Source organism: Octopus sinensis, linkage group LG14 (genome assembly GCF_006345805.1).
Source record: "Octopus sinensis linkage group LG14, ASM634580v1, whole genome shotgun sequence".
NCBI classification, from domain to species: domain Eukaryota; kingdom Metazoa; phylum Mollusca; class Cephalopoda; order Octopoda; family Octopodidae; genus Octopus; species Octopus sinensis.
Genome location: NC_043010.1, coordinates 64,906,792 through 64,923,494, shown reverse-complemented (window position 1 = coordinate 64,923,494; position 16,703 = coordinate 64,906,792). Strand labels below are relative to the sequence as shown.

Sequence of the window (16,703 nt, the reverse complement as noted above, 5' to 3'; positions counted from 1 at the left end):
ATTTCATTTAATCTTTTTAGGCGTAGATAACTTTCTTACATATCATAAGAGACAACTATAATGTTATCATAACTCCGATATGCAATGAAATATATGCTGTTGATATAATTAGAATTCTAAAGTTAGAAACTATTAGAGACAAGCGCTTTATTACTTTTAGCTAATGATATCTAATGTAATATTTTATATTAATGTGTTCAGTGTGCAGAGAGGGTAAATTTGGTGCCAATTGTAGTGGTGTATGTCATTGTGTTGACAACAAAAACTGCAACAAACAAAATGGAAGCTGTTCAGATGGATGTTCTGCTGGATATGAAGGTGTCAGTTGTCTGCAAGGTATAATTTAAATCTATATTTTCTTTTAATAAAATGCATATCTCAATTAATACATCTGTTCGTTTCTTAGATTATCCATAGTATTTTAGTAAATCTTTATGTTTGTACAAACGAAAATGAAATCAACATTGTCTATAAAAGAATATATTCTCTAAGCATACATTCATTAACTACTTTCTAAGTTATACTGAAAGATAGCACTCCCAAACATCATATATATATATATATATATATATATATATATGTATGTCCCATATTTTGATGACCTTAGTTTAATATGCGTGCATAGTAACATAAATCAAACAATTTTATATATGAATTACTCCTTCGATAATTATTCTAATTGAAGAGGTAGTTCGTATCTGTCAATATTGCACACCTTTCACATATTGGTTTATGATTGTGATAGATTGTGTGACTTTATACGAAAGACAAATGTGATGCCATACTATTCATGCCTTACTCATTCCCAGAATATGTGCCTGTGGAATGATATAAATATATTTCGCCAGTAAAAGCAGGGTATGGTCATATTATACATTACAGTTTTAACTACATAATTCACTGTTTTGTTATATCTCACAACTATATTTATGTATATTAATAATACTTTAAATATGAAACTGGAATTTATGTTAGAGATTATGCTAGACTGGGAATAAAAGCAGAAACCAAATGTAGAACCGTTACCTAAACACATGTTTTGTAACCAGATGGTATATATAGTAAATTATCAACAATTGTGTTTTTCTTTTATTATATAGCATATTAATTAATATCTACATCGTAGACTAATGTCATAAATAACCTAAATATTACATTTTTGTAAATCCCACCAACAATACATAACCATTGTTAGAGGTTGGAAAATGCTGATAGTTAACTGAAATTATTTTCATATTATACGGTACATCTCTTGTATTATTTAGGAGGATTTACATATGCTGCAATATCAACATCCTGGACTGATTTGTATTTCACTCATGGCATTATTACTCTAAAATGACTAGTTATCTTTAGATATCAGCGTTTATTAATCAGAGGAAAGCCAAAAAGTGACTGATCTACACGAAGGCTGTATGGCTTTGATGCATACAATATTCGTGCTGGACGAGTCCATAAGCTGACCGAGATACTCAAATGGAATAACATCAATGAGGCTTATTTTTCAAAACAGTCCCCCCTGCATTCCATACATTTCTTCAATCGGAGTTGCAGTGCTTGGATCCCATTGCTGAAGAAGCTTTCAACCCGTTGTTAAAAATATGGACAGCGGATATGACATCATCGCCATTGCGATCCTAGTTCCCAGCCAAATGTTTTTACGCTGAAGCATAGTAATACCAAATATATAATGCGTGTGTTTTTATTGGCTAAAGTGGCAAAATGGGAATTCCTAAATACAACGATATATACATATGTATATATATATGTATGTATATATATATATATATATCATATATATATATATTATATATATATATATATATATATATATATATATATATATATATATATATATATATATATATATATATATATTATATGTATATTACGTTCCTAATTAAAATGAAATTTTAAAACGGGGGATTAGTGTATATGTGGTTGTAGTACAAAACACACAGGCACATGTTCGTACTTATATACATACACACACATACATATGTCTGCATATGTATGTGTGTATATATATATATATATATATATATATATATATACGTCTTTCATATGTTATATACATACGTACATATATATACAATTGAAATTTACAGAATCTATCTATCTATCTATACATATATGTATATATATATGTAGTGACGACCATGACTTTGAGACTCAGTCTCAACGTATGGCTCACCACTTCACCCTACGTGGATACCCCCTCACCACTATCCACACCGCCCTTGCCAGAGCACGGTCCGTGGACCGTGTATCTGCTCTCTCTCTCCCCGAACCCGCCCTGTAGTCTCCCGCCTCCCTTTTCCCCTCACTTACCACCCCACGACCCTACGTCTCCAACGCACCATTCTTCGAGCTTTCCGTCATCTCCAGTCCGACCCGTCCACTTCACACCTCTTCCCTAACCGACCCCTCCCCTCTTTCAAACGAGCCCACAACCTTCGAGACCTTTTGGTCCATAGCTCCTTCCCTGACCCTACCTCCCAACCCGGCTCGTTCCCCTGCTCCCGCCCACGTTGCCGCACTTGCCCTTACCTCTCCAACACCACCCGCCTCACTAGCACCCACCATCGACCCTATCCCATCATCCACTCCTTCACCTGCACCTCCAGCAATATTATCTATTGCATCTCTTGCTCTCTCTGCAATTCCTTGTGCATCGGACAAACGGGACGCCGCTTGGCTGACCGGTTCGCAGAACACCTTCGTGACATCCACCTTGCGAACGACACACCGGTCTCACGCCATTTCCGCTCCACCGGTCACTCCTTGCAACACCTATCTGTGTTCGGTTTGTCCTTACACAGAGGCCATCCGGATTCCCGTTTGCGCCGTGAACAGGAATTAATCTTCTCTCTTCGCTCTTATACGCCATTTGGTCTCAACTCTCCCCCCTCCTCATCTAACCCCCTCCCCCCTCCTCATCTAACCCCCCTCTCCCCCCTCCTCACCTATCCTTTCTCCCCCGACCCCTACTTCTTCAGTCCTTCATCCTTTCACCCCTACTCCCCTTCCCTTCTTCCCTCTTTCTCCCTCCCTCTTCCCCTTCCCTCTGCTCCCTCACTCCCTCTCTCCCCCTCTCCCTCTTTCCTCCTTCATCCCCCTCCTCCCCTTCCTTCTCCCCCATCCTCTCCTCTTCCCCCTTCTCCTCCCCCTCTTCTTCCCCTCCCCTTCTCTCCCCCTCTTCTCCCCCTCCCCCTCTTCTCCTCACTACACCACATGACTTTACACATCACATCACATATGATGTGCCATACTAATACACACACCAACTAATACATACTAATACGTACTAATACATACTAGTACATACTAATACTTACACCAACCCTATACATACACACGTCCAGACCCCGCATACGCACTTATACTCTCTCTCACACACACACACACACCTATACATACCAATACGTACTAATACATACTAATACATACTAATACATACACCAACCCCATACATACGCACGTCCAGACCAATCTTACGCACTAATACTCTCTCATACACACACACACACACACACACACACACACCCTTATACATACTAATACATACACCAACCCTATACATACACACATCCAGACCCCTCCCACGCACTTTTAGCTGGTCCCTCAACCCATTTATCAACCCTATTATCTCCCCTTATTTCGCTCTCGCGTCTCATGTTTGATCTTTGACCTCTGGCCGAAATCAGATCGCCATGTTGATTCGTTAGTTACTGCACGCATTTTTTTTCTCTCCTTCTTTCTGTGTTTTTCTCTCTCTGTGTATCTTTCTGTTGAAGAGCGTAGGCTCGAAACGTTAAAGACTTGTTTTATTTATATTTCCTGAGCGACATACTAATACAATTGTTCGTTTGTTTTCCACCTGCCTTCGTCTTTTGTTTATTTTCATAAAGCTTCCCGTTATATATATATATATATATAAAATGGAAGGTTTGGAGATGATGTACAGGTATTATATATTAGAAGAAATGAGGTAATCAGAAGATCGGATGGTTTATATTTATAGATATATATTTATATATTACATTTTTTATATATATATCATATCACTTAGATCATTAGCGCTTTCTCCCATTCTAGTGGGGTTTATGTATATTTATGTCTATATGTATGTGCATATATATATAGGAAGAAAGAGAGAGAAAGGAGGAAGATTGATAGAGGGAGAAAGATTGTGCGAATGGGTGTGGGTGCATGTGTGTATGTGTGTATGTGTGTGTGTGAGTATGTCTGTGTGTGTGTGTGTTCGTGTGTGTGTGTGTGTGTGTGTGTGTGTGTGTGTGTGTGTGTGTGTGTGTGTGTGTGTGTGTGTGTGAAACCCTCTAGAATGGGAGAAAGCGCTAATGATCTAAGTGATATGATATATAAACAGTAGCGGTAACACATCGTGACGCATATTTGCCATTTGAATATATGTGTCTATAGCCAGCTGGAGGAGGTATCTTCCTGGGGCTACAAACTACAGTAGCATCCACCCTTAGGGGTTAGCCATATTCAAATGGCAAATATGCGTCACGATGTGTTACCGCTACTGTTTATAACTCGCTCTAAGATTTATCATTGTTACTCTTTTACTCTTTTACTCTTTTACTTGTTTCAGTCATTTGACTGCGGCCATGCTGGAGCACCGCCTTTAATCGAGCAACTCGACCCCGGGACTTATTCTTTGTAAGCCCAGTACTTATTCTATCGGTCTGTTTTGCCGAACCGCTAAGTGACGGGGACATAAACACACCAGCATCGGTTGTCAAGCAATGCTAGGGGGACAAACAGAGACACACAAACACACACACATACATATATATATATACACATATATACGACGGGCTTCTTTCAGTTTCCGTCTACCAAATCCACTCACAAGGCTTTTGTCGGCCCGAGACTATAGTGGAAGACACTTGCCCAGGGTGCCACGCAGTGGGACTGAACCCAGAACCATGTGGTTGGTAAACAAGCTACTTACCACACAGCCACTCCTGCGTATATATATATATATATATACGTGCGTGCTGTTTACTTGTGTACATATAAAAGTAAGTATGTATGTATGCATGGATGGATTGGTATCCAAACATCTGTGAATAAATGTATTTCAGTGACTTAACGTGTGCATGTGTGTGGATCTGCATTTCTGCACATGCAAATTCACGTAGGAACATAATTGCTTGTATATACATACACACACACACACACACACACACACACACACACACATATATATATATATATATATGTATGTATAGGCGGAATACTCCGGATTCGTTTCTAACAATACTTTATTTCAGAATGTTCCAGTGGTAGCTTTGGTCATAGTTGCAAAGAGCATTGCCATTGTTTCCGACCATGTAACCACGTAAATGGATCATGTCCAGGTGATTGTGATGCAGGATACAGCGGATCCAGCTGTCAAGAAGGTAATTTTCTATACTTTATTCCAAAATTATTAAATTAGTTTTTATATTTCATTTAATGTCTCTACCTGTTCAATCTTGTTTATGATAACATATTACGTTAAGCGAAACAAATGTTTGTTTACAGGCATACGATATCTTAATTATATTTCTGAAGTAGAAAAGTATTATAGACATACCTTTTATTATATTCAGTAAATGATATCTAATATAATTTGTTTATACCAATATTTTCAGAATGTGAAGGAGATAAATTTGGTGTAAATTGTAAAGCTATATGTCACTGCGTTGACAACAAAACCTGCGACAGACGAAATGGGACATGTCCCGATGGGTGTGCTGCTGGATATGAAGGTGACAATTGTCAACAAGGTATAATTTAAGTCTACATTATATTTTTAAAAATATGTCTCAACCTGTGGATTCGTCTCTTTCTAAATATTTCCTGTTATTTCAATAATGTGCGAGTGGAAATGAGGACTACACAGGTATATAACAATTATGCTTTTCAAGCATTCATTCACAAGAATCTTCGTAAAGAAATCAGGAAATATTTGACTCGTAATGACTATGTATATATCTCTGTGTGTGCGCGTGCGTTTATATGTGCCTGTGTGTGTTTATGTATGCGTGTGTGTGTATAGGTGCGTGTATATGTGAGTATGTGTATGGGGCTGTGTGTGTGGAGTTATATTTGCGTTCCTGTATTTTAGTAAATCTTTATATTTGTACAAACGGAAATGAAATCAACACTGTCTATAAAGGAATATATTCTCTAAGCATTCATTCATTAACTACTTTCTAAGTTATACTGAAAGATGACAACTCCCAAACATCATATTAATTTTATACATATATATATATATATATATATATTGATATCCTCAGTTTAATATGCGTGCATAGTAACATAAGTCAAACAATTTTAGATATGAATTACTCCTTCGATAATTATTCTAATTGAAGAGGTAGTTCGTATCTGTCAATATTGCACACCTTTTACATATTAGTTTATGATTGTGATAGATTGTATCACAATCATACATCTCTTGTATTATTTAGGAGGATTTACATGTGCTGCAATATCAACATCCTAGACTGATTTGTATTTCACTCATGGCATTATTACTCTAAAATGACTAGTTATCTTTAGATATCAGCGTTTATTAATCAGAGGAAAACCAAAAAGTGACTGATCTACACGAATGGTGTATGGCTTTGATGCATACAATATTCGTGCTGGACGAGTTCATAAGCTGACCAAGATAGTCACATGGAATAACATCAATGAGGCTTATTTTTCAAAACAGTCCCCCTTGTATTCCAAACATTTCTTTAATCGGAGTTGCAGTGCTTGGATCCCATTGCTGAAGAAGCTTTCAACCCGTTGTTAAAAAATATCGACAGCGGATATGACATCATCGCCATTGCGATCCTAGTTCCCAGCCAAGTGTTTTTTCATGTTGGGAAACAGACATTTGCCAGGTGGGACCAAATCAGGAAAGTAGGGTAAGTGATCAACCAGTTCAAAGACGCAGTCACACACAGCAGCCATTAAAATCAAGGACTTCTATGCTGGAGAACTGAACTGATGAAGCAAAGCCACTTTCATTAGTTTTCCTAGACATTTGGTGTTGATAGCCTTTCGCAACTGCCTCAGTAAGTTGGTATAGTACTCTCCATTGGTGGTGTGGCCCTTTTCAAGTTACTCAATAAACTCAATTCCTTTTATGTCCCCCAAAACTCTGACTATCATCTCCGCTACAGATTAAACGGACTTGGCCTTCTTAGAAGTAGTTGAGGAAGGATGTTTCACCGAATGGAGTGTCTCTTGGTCTCTGTCCCAAAGTGATGAATCTAACACTCATCCTGGATGTGGAAACGTTCAAAGAAACCGACTGGATCTCCCTCAAACAATGTCGGATTTTCACCTGATGTGATCTGCCTTTTGTTTTTGATCAGGTGTCAGATGTGAAACCCACCGATGTGACACCCACTTGGTCATGTCAAGTTTATTGTTCAGAATATGCTCATCGCTTTCATGGGGTATGCTAACAGAATTCACTATTTGGCTTTTGGTCACTCGCTTGTCACTATCTCTATAGAGTGATCACGAACATTGTTTTCCTGGCTCATGGCAGTTTCAGGACCTCCAGACCTTGCGTTAACATCAAGACACACACCCTCATCCGCTAAATTCAACTGCCCACTTTTGCAATGTTGTTAAAGCTGGAATGTCATGCCCTAATGTGGCAACCATGTCAGCATGAATGTCCTCCGGGACTAAACCTTTTCTTTTGTAGGTATTTGATAACAACACGACGCTGAGTAGTTGCTGCTACTTACATTTGAAGTCTTCTTTGAACAATCAAATGTCAGTTTACAATTAATAAAATGTGCTGAAATTCATTCATGTAGCATTTCAGAGCTCTAGCCTCATTCCTTCATAGTTAACCAATGAATCTTTCGGCCCACCCATCTTAATAATTTATTTGTCCATTTTTCATACAAGATAGATTATATTTCTTTATCTTAAGATGAAATGAAATTGATGGACAAGAATAACTTTACTTCGTTGTGGCAGATCTTACCGTCTATATAAGACTATAAAATTATCCTTATTGCAATTTGTCTGTAACCACTTTGATTTCAGAGTGTTCCAATGATAGATTTGGTCTTGGATGCAATGTGTTATGTCGTTGTTCTGAAAAGTGTAACAACATTAACGGCTCCTGTCCAGGTACATGTGATGAAGGATACCACGGATTCAACTGCCAACAAGGTTATTTTCAATACATTTTATTACGCATGAATTATTGATTTTTTTTTAATATTATTAAATCAGCGTATTTACCTTCCTTTTTTATAATAAAACTGCTTGAGTTTTAATAAAGAGTTATTTCAAATTTCCTTATATTGAGTAAAGATGTATGTTTTGATACCTCATTATATTTCTAATGCAGAAAATGAGTATAGTCATCTTATGTATTTTGTCTTCGTTGATATTTTCAGTGTGTTAAGTAGCTCAGTTTGCTACAGATTATATGGAAACAAGCCACTTTATCAACAATGCGATGGACAAAACGTGATCAGATGGATTTTATTAATAGAAATTTGATCTGCACGGATATAAAGCTGAATATATTTTCTAAATATTCATTCAGGGATCAATCCGTAACTTTTAATTAAAGTAGGACATGATACCACAAAACACGTTTTGTAATATAATATTAAGTTAAACGAGGTGGATTGGAGGTAATATACAACCCGAGTGTATTGATAGGTGGCCTGTGATAACGACTGTATAAATGTCTTATTTACAATGTTACCATCAATAGGAAAAGAATGAAGACCACAAATTATGTGAACCTGAAATTAACAGGTGTATATAATGAGAATTTAATAGTGTCATAGATAACTTATTTCTCTAATTGATTCTTTGATTCTTCGATATATAAGGAGTTTGATATATTATGAAGACAATATATACCAGACTTATTAGGAATGAATGTGTAATGTGAGGCATTTAATGTAGTTCTCAGTTACGCTACATCTTTCTAAGAACATCTCACCGAAATGCCAAATGGCCAGCTCATAAGATTCCCCAGTTATATTTTCTAAGCAACATTAGCCTGTTTTCACTAAGAATGCACGTGGGAAGTAGTGTCAGTTATTGATTCTTTTTTCGTACAGCCTCTACTTATACTAAAGTTATCGTTTTTACTCTGCCTCATTAAAGATGTTTGGTAGTTTCTAGTCAGAAGTAATTTCTGATATGTCAGTATTCAATCCCCCATCCATCGCAGCTTTATATCCTACGCTTCTCAGCTTCATTTTTGATCTTATTTTCACTCAGTTTAGTTCTGATAAATCTTGTCGTGTATTGGTTGCGCTGCACACAGTTCTATTCCTAACATATCAATGTGATATTATCTAATTTATAATTTGATTTTATGTTGCAATGGTTTCTGTTGTAGCATTGTCATGCTCTTCTTTGCAACATTTGCGTATCTCGGCGTCGGTTTTTGTATATTTGGCATCCATAAAGATTGAAAATTAGTGGGGGAGGGGTGCGATCTGTACCTCTATGAATGAGAGCTGCAATAAGTGCTTGAATCTGAGAAGGGTATATATTGAATAAAATCATAATTAACATATTCTCCTCTATCTACTTTTACTTAAAACCATGAACTTTTCAACACCCATTAATGTGTGTATATAGATATAGTATAAATAATAATAATTATCATAATCTTAAAAGCGATCACCATGCGTTGACTAAATAAAAAGTAAAATATTCTAATATTGGGGCATATAAGCCCTCAATGGAATAAGTTGGCTTTTCATACGCATAGGAATCAGACCCACACCTCTTATATTCGCGATAATTGTGCTAACCGATTACACCCACGCACTTCTTTCCGTTAGATTTAAGACCTATAATTTCATAGCACTTATGTCGAGGAGATTTTAGGCTAGAATATTTTTAACCTGAAGATTTTGATTTTAAGAATGTATATATGTATGTATATATATATATATATATATATATATATATATATATATATATATATATATATATATATATATATATATCAACGCATAGATATAAGTAACTTATTAATTACTATAAAATATTATATAATATACTAAACATAAATGTTTAAAACGTGCGGAGAAATTGTCATTAAATAAGAATTTCCAATTGATAAATAGATTTTATCAAAGTATATTTATCTCGTTACTTATAATTACACACACACACACACACACACACACACACACATATATATATGTGTGTGTGTGTGTGTGTGTGTGTGTGTGTGTGTGTGTAGAAGAAATCAGTGTTTGTATTAAAACAATTGAAGCTGTTTTAATCTCTTTCGGATGTAGTCATAATTTTGGGGTGAATATTTCCACAGATATTTTAATTACCTTATAATCTTGGATTTGGCACTAAGTAATAGAACATTCTCATTAAGGAAAGAATTCACCATCTTTTCCTAAATCTAGGAAGTTTGTGGATTTCTGAATGTCCCGCATATTCTATTTGCGATGAATTATTTCCTTTCGCCGTCTTTCCTCCTCCACTTCCACACACCTAATTCCTTCTAAGATTATCGGATACCAGTTTATTCTTAGGATCACATGGAACTTCATCGTTCCGGTAATCCGGCTAGCAGTATCACTTCATCTGTCATGAATGTAGCCAGATCATGTACTGAGAGACCGGTCCGACGTGAAGTATTCGAACTGTTCCCGGTTGGTCACTTCTGCTTTTGCCAATCCTTGTAACAGTTAATATGGTCGGTATATTAATAAACATTCCTAGAATATTTACTTCTGATGATGTACTTCAGTACGTGAAATATATTATGTTATTAAATTTATTTCTTTTTCAGCATTGTAGAACCCTGACTTCCTTTGCTCATTTTACTAATATGTTTAGTAAAGTCGCTTACATTGCTTTTAAATATGGTTACAAATCCAGCAATTTTGAGAAAAGGATTAAATCAATTCTATTGGCTCCAGTAATTAACTGGTAATTACGTTCTCGACCCCGAAAGGATGAAAGGCAAAGTCTTCCTCAGCAGATTTGAACTAAGAACATAAAGACGGGCGAAATAGCGCTAAGCATTTTGAAGGCGTGGTAACGTTTCAGCCATCGTGTTACCTTATAAATTCACTAAATTTAAAAGCAACCTATCAGTGGTAATAATTGCGTTAAACATTTCAAAGAAAATAACACGAATAGCAGCCGGAAGCATAAAGGTCTACTGTGGCCTCAAATTTTTTCCTTCGATTTACTAAATTTGTTACAGTAGAGGAGACAATCATTTATCACCTACCGCCACGAAAATTAGTTGGTTGGCTGTGAGTACATGCTACTGACGATGCCTAAGGAGCTTGAAATGCGTCCATCATGCTATCTTTGCTGTTGCTGTTACGATGATTTTCATCTAACGCTGATATATATGATGCTTCTAAACACAGTAGATCCGTAAGATATAGCAACGCCGGACGAATACCGCAGTAAGCAGTAAATTTGCTTTCATGCTGTACGTACATTACGTATGATGCACACATATATGTGTGTGTTTATGTATAAAATATATGCATATATATGAATATATGTTCATATACATGTATATATATGTGTGTGTGTGTGTGTGCATGTGTGTGTCTGTGCGTGTGTGCGTGTGTGTGTGTCTGTGTGTACATATGTATGCATATACTATTAACTCAGGAGGCTGCGTGAGATGTGTGTACGGTAGCCACTCAGAAGCTTTTATTAACCCATTTACAGGCAGTTGCTGTATAAATGACCAATGCATTTTCTCTTTTTCCAGAGAAATCTACCCAAAGTATCTTGGTGTTCATGTTAGTTCCATTGCTCTTGTTCATATTACTAATCATAGGACTGGTGACTGCGATTTGGTATTGGTATGTGGCTATTTTTTATAACCTCTTTTTTACTTTCAAAAGTAATTAATGGAGTTAAATGACCATTAGATTTTTAGTTAGTGCCCTTACTATGTGCAATTTTCGGTTATTGTGATATAAGAATACGTCATAATTCATACTTTATATAATCTAATCCATATAAATATGCAATATCCTTTCCTAATTACGATGTGTACTGATTTACTATTACTCCTTACGAGAATATTAAATTCAAGAACTGGCCTGTTATTATGCTAAATTCTGAATTAATGTTAGAAGTAAGAACTGTTGCATTACTTTAAGAATTTGATATTAACCTATTAAAAACTATTGTTATAATTTTCGTGGGATGAAAGCAAATTTCGTCTCGGTGATATTTCAACATGGATAGTTGCAATGCCAGACTGCAGACTGCAAAAATTCAAACTGAGTCCTCAGTTTTGCGCCAATCCCCGACATTTAAAATTAGTATTTCGACAGCATGAAGTGAGGGAATAAAATATGTTGCTGAATAACGTTGATATTGTCAAACATATTGAGTTCATTTTCACGGTGTGACTAAAACAGCACTTTAACAGCAAAGCACATATTTAGTGGTGTCGTATGCAACATTGATTAAAGTACGAGGGCTGCTGAAAGGTTCGCAAGCTGACAATGAAGGATTGCTGTTGAGAACTACGGAACATTGCAGGCATATATATTAACACTTCTTATTACCAGCGATATAGGTTATTTTCATGTAAAGTGACATTTGACTGTACAAAGAAGACTTAAAATATAATTAGAAGTGAATTTTCTTGACAATGGACGAAATTCGGCATCGTGATTTTGTCGAATAATTGAAGAAAAAGGCTTTAAGCCCCAAGGACATTCATGCTGACATAGTTGCTACAGCAAGGGATGACGTTCCAGTTTTATCAACAGTGCAAAACTGGACAGCTGAATTTAGTGGTTGAGGGGAGTTTTGAAGGAGAGTTGAGGATATTCTGAACAATGAGCTTGGTTTCTGCTCAGTGGGTGTCACGTTTTCTGACACATGATCAAAAGCACACTAGGTAGATCACATCGCCGGGAAAACCTGACATTGCTTGAAGCAGATTCAGAGAGTTTTCTTTAACGTTTCCAAAGCCACGAAGAGTATTAGATTTATCACTGTAAGACAGAGACAAAGCGACAGTCCGTTCTGTGAAACACCCTTCCTTACCTACTCTTAAGAAGGCCAACTTCGTTTCATCTGCAGCGAAGATGATAGCCTCAGTTTTTGAGGGTGCAAAAAGCATTGTTTTTATTGAGTATATTCAAAAGGAGCACAGCATCAATAGAGAATTCTATACCAACTTACTGAGGCGGTTACGAAAAGCTATCAACACTATTTAACATTATACTGTAACTGTATATTTAACATTTTTGTCTTAGACAATCACATTGATAATTATACACTTGTAATTCATGAAATATTTCTATATTTCGTTAGGAAATTTAGGGGTAAAAGACCAATTGCAAAACGTGACGAGAAAATACCGGAGAATAAGTATGCAGAAGCCATTCCTGAAGATACAGGTAGGTTTATTATCTCTCACTGTTTCTTGAATTTTTCTTCTCTCTCTTGTGAACTTTTCGTCGTCTCGAAAAACCAGTGACTAATTTATTATGATTTATTATGTTGTCTTTTGTACATTTATAACTGTTTCTCTACATATATGTATCATAATTGATTGGGTAAGATATTAATCTAGGGAACTCCTGGGGGTTGACGTTGTAACAGGCGTGGTTCATAGTTGAGTTCCGAAGCGTGGCAACTTGGACAACTGTTTTCTACTATAACTCCACCTCACGAAAGCCTCATGAGGGGATTTGGCAAACAGAAATCAAAAGAAGTGTCATATATATATGTATGTGTGTGTGTGTGTGTGTGTGTGTGTGTGTGTCTGTGTGTGTGTGTGCGTGTGTGTCTGTGTGTGTGTGTGTGTGTGTGCGTGTGTGCGTGTGTGTGTATCTTGAGAAAAAGAGGCAGTCAAATTTTATTTTGATAATTCTTTATTAGCGCTTTTGTTCGAATAACTGTGTGTGCAGTTCTTTCTTATCAATCTTTATTGTAAATCTTTATAGCCCAACTTTATGAAGAAATCCAGTTGAACGAAAACGAAAGTATATACGTGAATGTGGCCAGTACCTCGTTTAAGTCAAATCTGCAGGAATACGTCTCTGAGAAGAAACAGGAATTGGAACCATTTTATGATGAGTTCTTGGTCAGTGACTATCTTTTATGAATATGTTAACAATTTCATTCGTAAACTACTCTATTGTAACGTAGCATTATTCTTATTAATGTCAGTGTAAATTTAATGTATCAATAGAATTGGAAGGTGGTGTGTTAATTCAGCATAGTAAACTACATCAGTAAACCAACTATGAAATTTTGAAATAGAAAACTATTATAAAAATAGTTTTCTATTTTAAAATAGAAAATAGAAAACAGCGATCCCTTATCACTATTGTGGCACAAGACCGGTGAGCTGGCAGAGGCTTCGAATAAATCTGCCTTGCATTATTTCTTCCGATGCCTTATGCTATGGGCTCAAATCCCACCGAGGTGTTGTTTGCCTTTCCTGTTTTTGGAATCGATTAACTAAAACAACAATCAAGTATCGAAGGGTCATGGTACCGATTTATCATTTCCCCTCAAAACTGTTCCCATATTAGAAATCATTTTGTCACTAAATATATTGTTAATAGCTTTTCAAAACTATATATTTAGTAATATTAATCACTGTTATTTCTTAGATTCTTTGTTTTGTGTCCACTAACAAAATGTCTGTTATGTCTCATTTACTGAAATTCAGTCTTATTATTTATAACATTGTTAAAATGTACAGCTATCGTTTTCTTATATTCACAGAGACTGCCAAAGACCTTACCACTGCCTTATACTGAAGCAACAAAACCTGAGAATACAAAGAAGAATCGCTATAAAACGATACTGCCTTGTAAATATGGATTTATGTTTTTGTATTTAAGGTATCATATCCATCAAAGAATTGAAATAAAATGTGCGCCTTTGTTGTGAAAAATCTAGATATTCTTCCAGCTTGACAAATGTTTTCACTCTACCAATAATGGTACTCATAGTTATAGTGAATGTTGGTGAGGACTCTTAATGATTTTCATGAGATTTATTTTGAAACACCTGGAACATCAATACTCACAATTCTGAAAAGGGCAAATCAACAAAGCCCTTCGATTATACAGCCCTTCTATGCTCGGAGTAATTCGCATAATGTCGGCTACTTGAAATATATATATATATGTATATATATATATATATATATATATATATATATATATATATATATATATATATATATATATATATATATATCACGTGATCACGTGACCGAATAGGCTATCAGATGTTGTTACACATCGCTGGTCACAATGCGCTTCGTATAGTTTTAGCCTTCAAATGACGCCACCCCGCTGGCTAAGCGTGCAGGCCAACAGAAAAAAGAGCGAGAGAAAGTTGTGGCGAAAGAGTACAGCAGGGATCGCCACCACCCCCTGTCGGATCCTCGCGGAGCTTTTTAGGTGTTTTCGCTCAATAAACACTCACAACGCCCGGTCTGGGAATCGAAACCGCGATCCTACGACCGCGAGTCCGCTACTCTAACCACTGGGCCATTGCGCCTCCACACACACACATACGCACACACACTCACACACACACACACATATATATATATTATAAGGTTGAATTAAATAGATTTTGTAAACCTCCGTAATTTTGGAGAATCATGCTTAGTGCATCCTTGAGATAAAATGCTCTACCAATTAAACAGTGCCATAAGATTACTCAAACAGTCTTGACAAGAGCATCGATAAAACCAGTTTTTGAAAAAACAAAGAACATAAACCCGTTTGAATCAAAGTCATTGTTTTTGAACAAAGTGTTATTTTAGCAAATTGCTCAGTATCTGATATATTTTGTGCGCTGGTAATTCTAGTTGATTAAAGTCTCGTAATATGTCTTTTAATGCCACATGTTATAATTGACTAATTATGTTTCTACTCAAGGATTTATATTTTGTAGGATTTGGAATATTGTCTCTTGCAAATTCACACGCTTCTCTCTTTTCCTTAACATGGCCAAGTGTAGAAATCATTCACAGTGTTTGTCTATTAGTCATTTAATGTTTATTTCTTAATCAAATATCACTTGTTGAGCCATTTCGCACCATTTCACATGTTGATAATTTTTTACTAATTTAAGCAATATTTTGTTGTATTTTGTAGTTTTTAAATATCTTTCTAGATTCTACTTCTTGCCAATATAACTGATATCTTACTAACTAAAAATACATATTTCCTCGCTGCATATTTCAGACGACCATTCACGTGTTAGGCTTCAACCTGACGAGATGTCCTCCTCAGATTACATCAATGCAAACTTCATCAGTGTACGTCAAAAATATTTCTTTCACTCCTCTCATATGTTACCATAACTTATTTTAACTAAGAAATATGAGGGTGTTCTTGATTTGTGCAATCTAAGCTCATCTTGGGTTTGATGTATCTACGTGGCCATCGCATCTCTACTCCATATAAACATTTCAAAATCATTCTGTAGTTTTGTGAAATATACATAGCGTTTATCATATTATTTCACAACCTAAATTGGTCGTAATACTGAGTATGGATTCGCAACCTCACAGAAGTGAGTTTGTTATATTCTTAGGAGGAGAGAGGAAGAAAGTTAGGACAAAAGAGAATTGTTCTGTAACAAAATATAACAAACCTATTTAGAACTATAACAATCATAATAAATTCAGCCAT

At 35.9% G+C, this 16,703-nt stretch overlaps 1 protein-coding gene across 1 annotated transcript in view; it reads left to right on the top strand.

Moving 5' to 3' along the window:
• The window catches only part of LOC115219454 (multiple epidermal growth factor-like domains protein 6), a 374,545-nt gene that overhangs the window by 171,337 nt on the left and 186,505 nt on the right, over positions 1-16,703 (top strand). Inside the window, exons 20-28 of the mRNA XM_036509123.1 lie at positions 202-336; positions 5,304-5,432; positions 5,667-5,801; positions 8,083-8,211; positions 11,780-11,873; positions 13,348-13,433; positions 13,983-14,122; positions 14,773-14,860; positions 16,254-16,327. Coding sequence (XP_036365016.1) covers positions 202-336; positions 5,304-5,432; positions 5,667-5,801; positions 8,083-8,211; positions 11,780-11,873; positions 13,348-13,433; positions 13,983-14,122; positions 14,773-14,860; positions 16,254-16,327 — 1,010 coding nt within the window. The remainder of the gene's footprint in view (positions 1-201; positions 337-5,303; positions 5,433-5,666; positions 5,802-8,082; positions 8,212-11,779; positions 11,874-13,347; positions 13,434-13,982; positions 14,123-14,772; positions 14,861-16,253; positions 16,328-16,703) is intronic.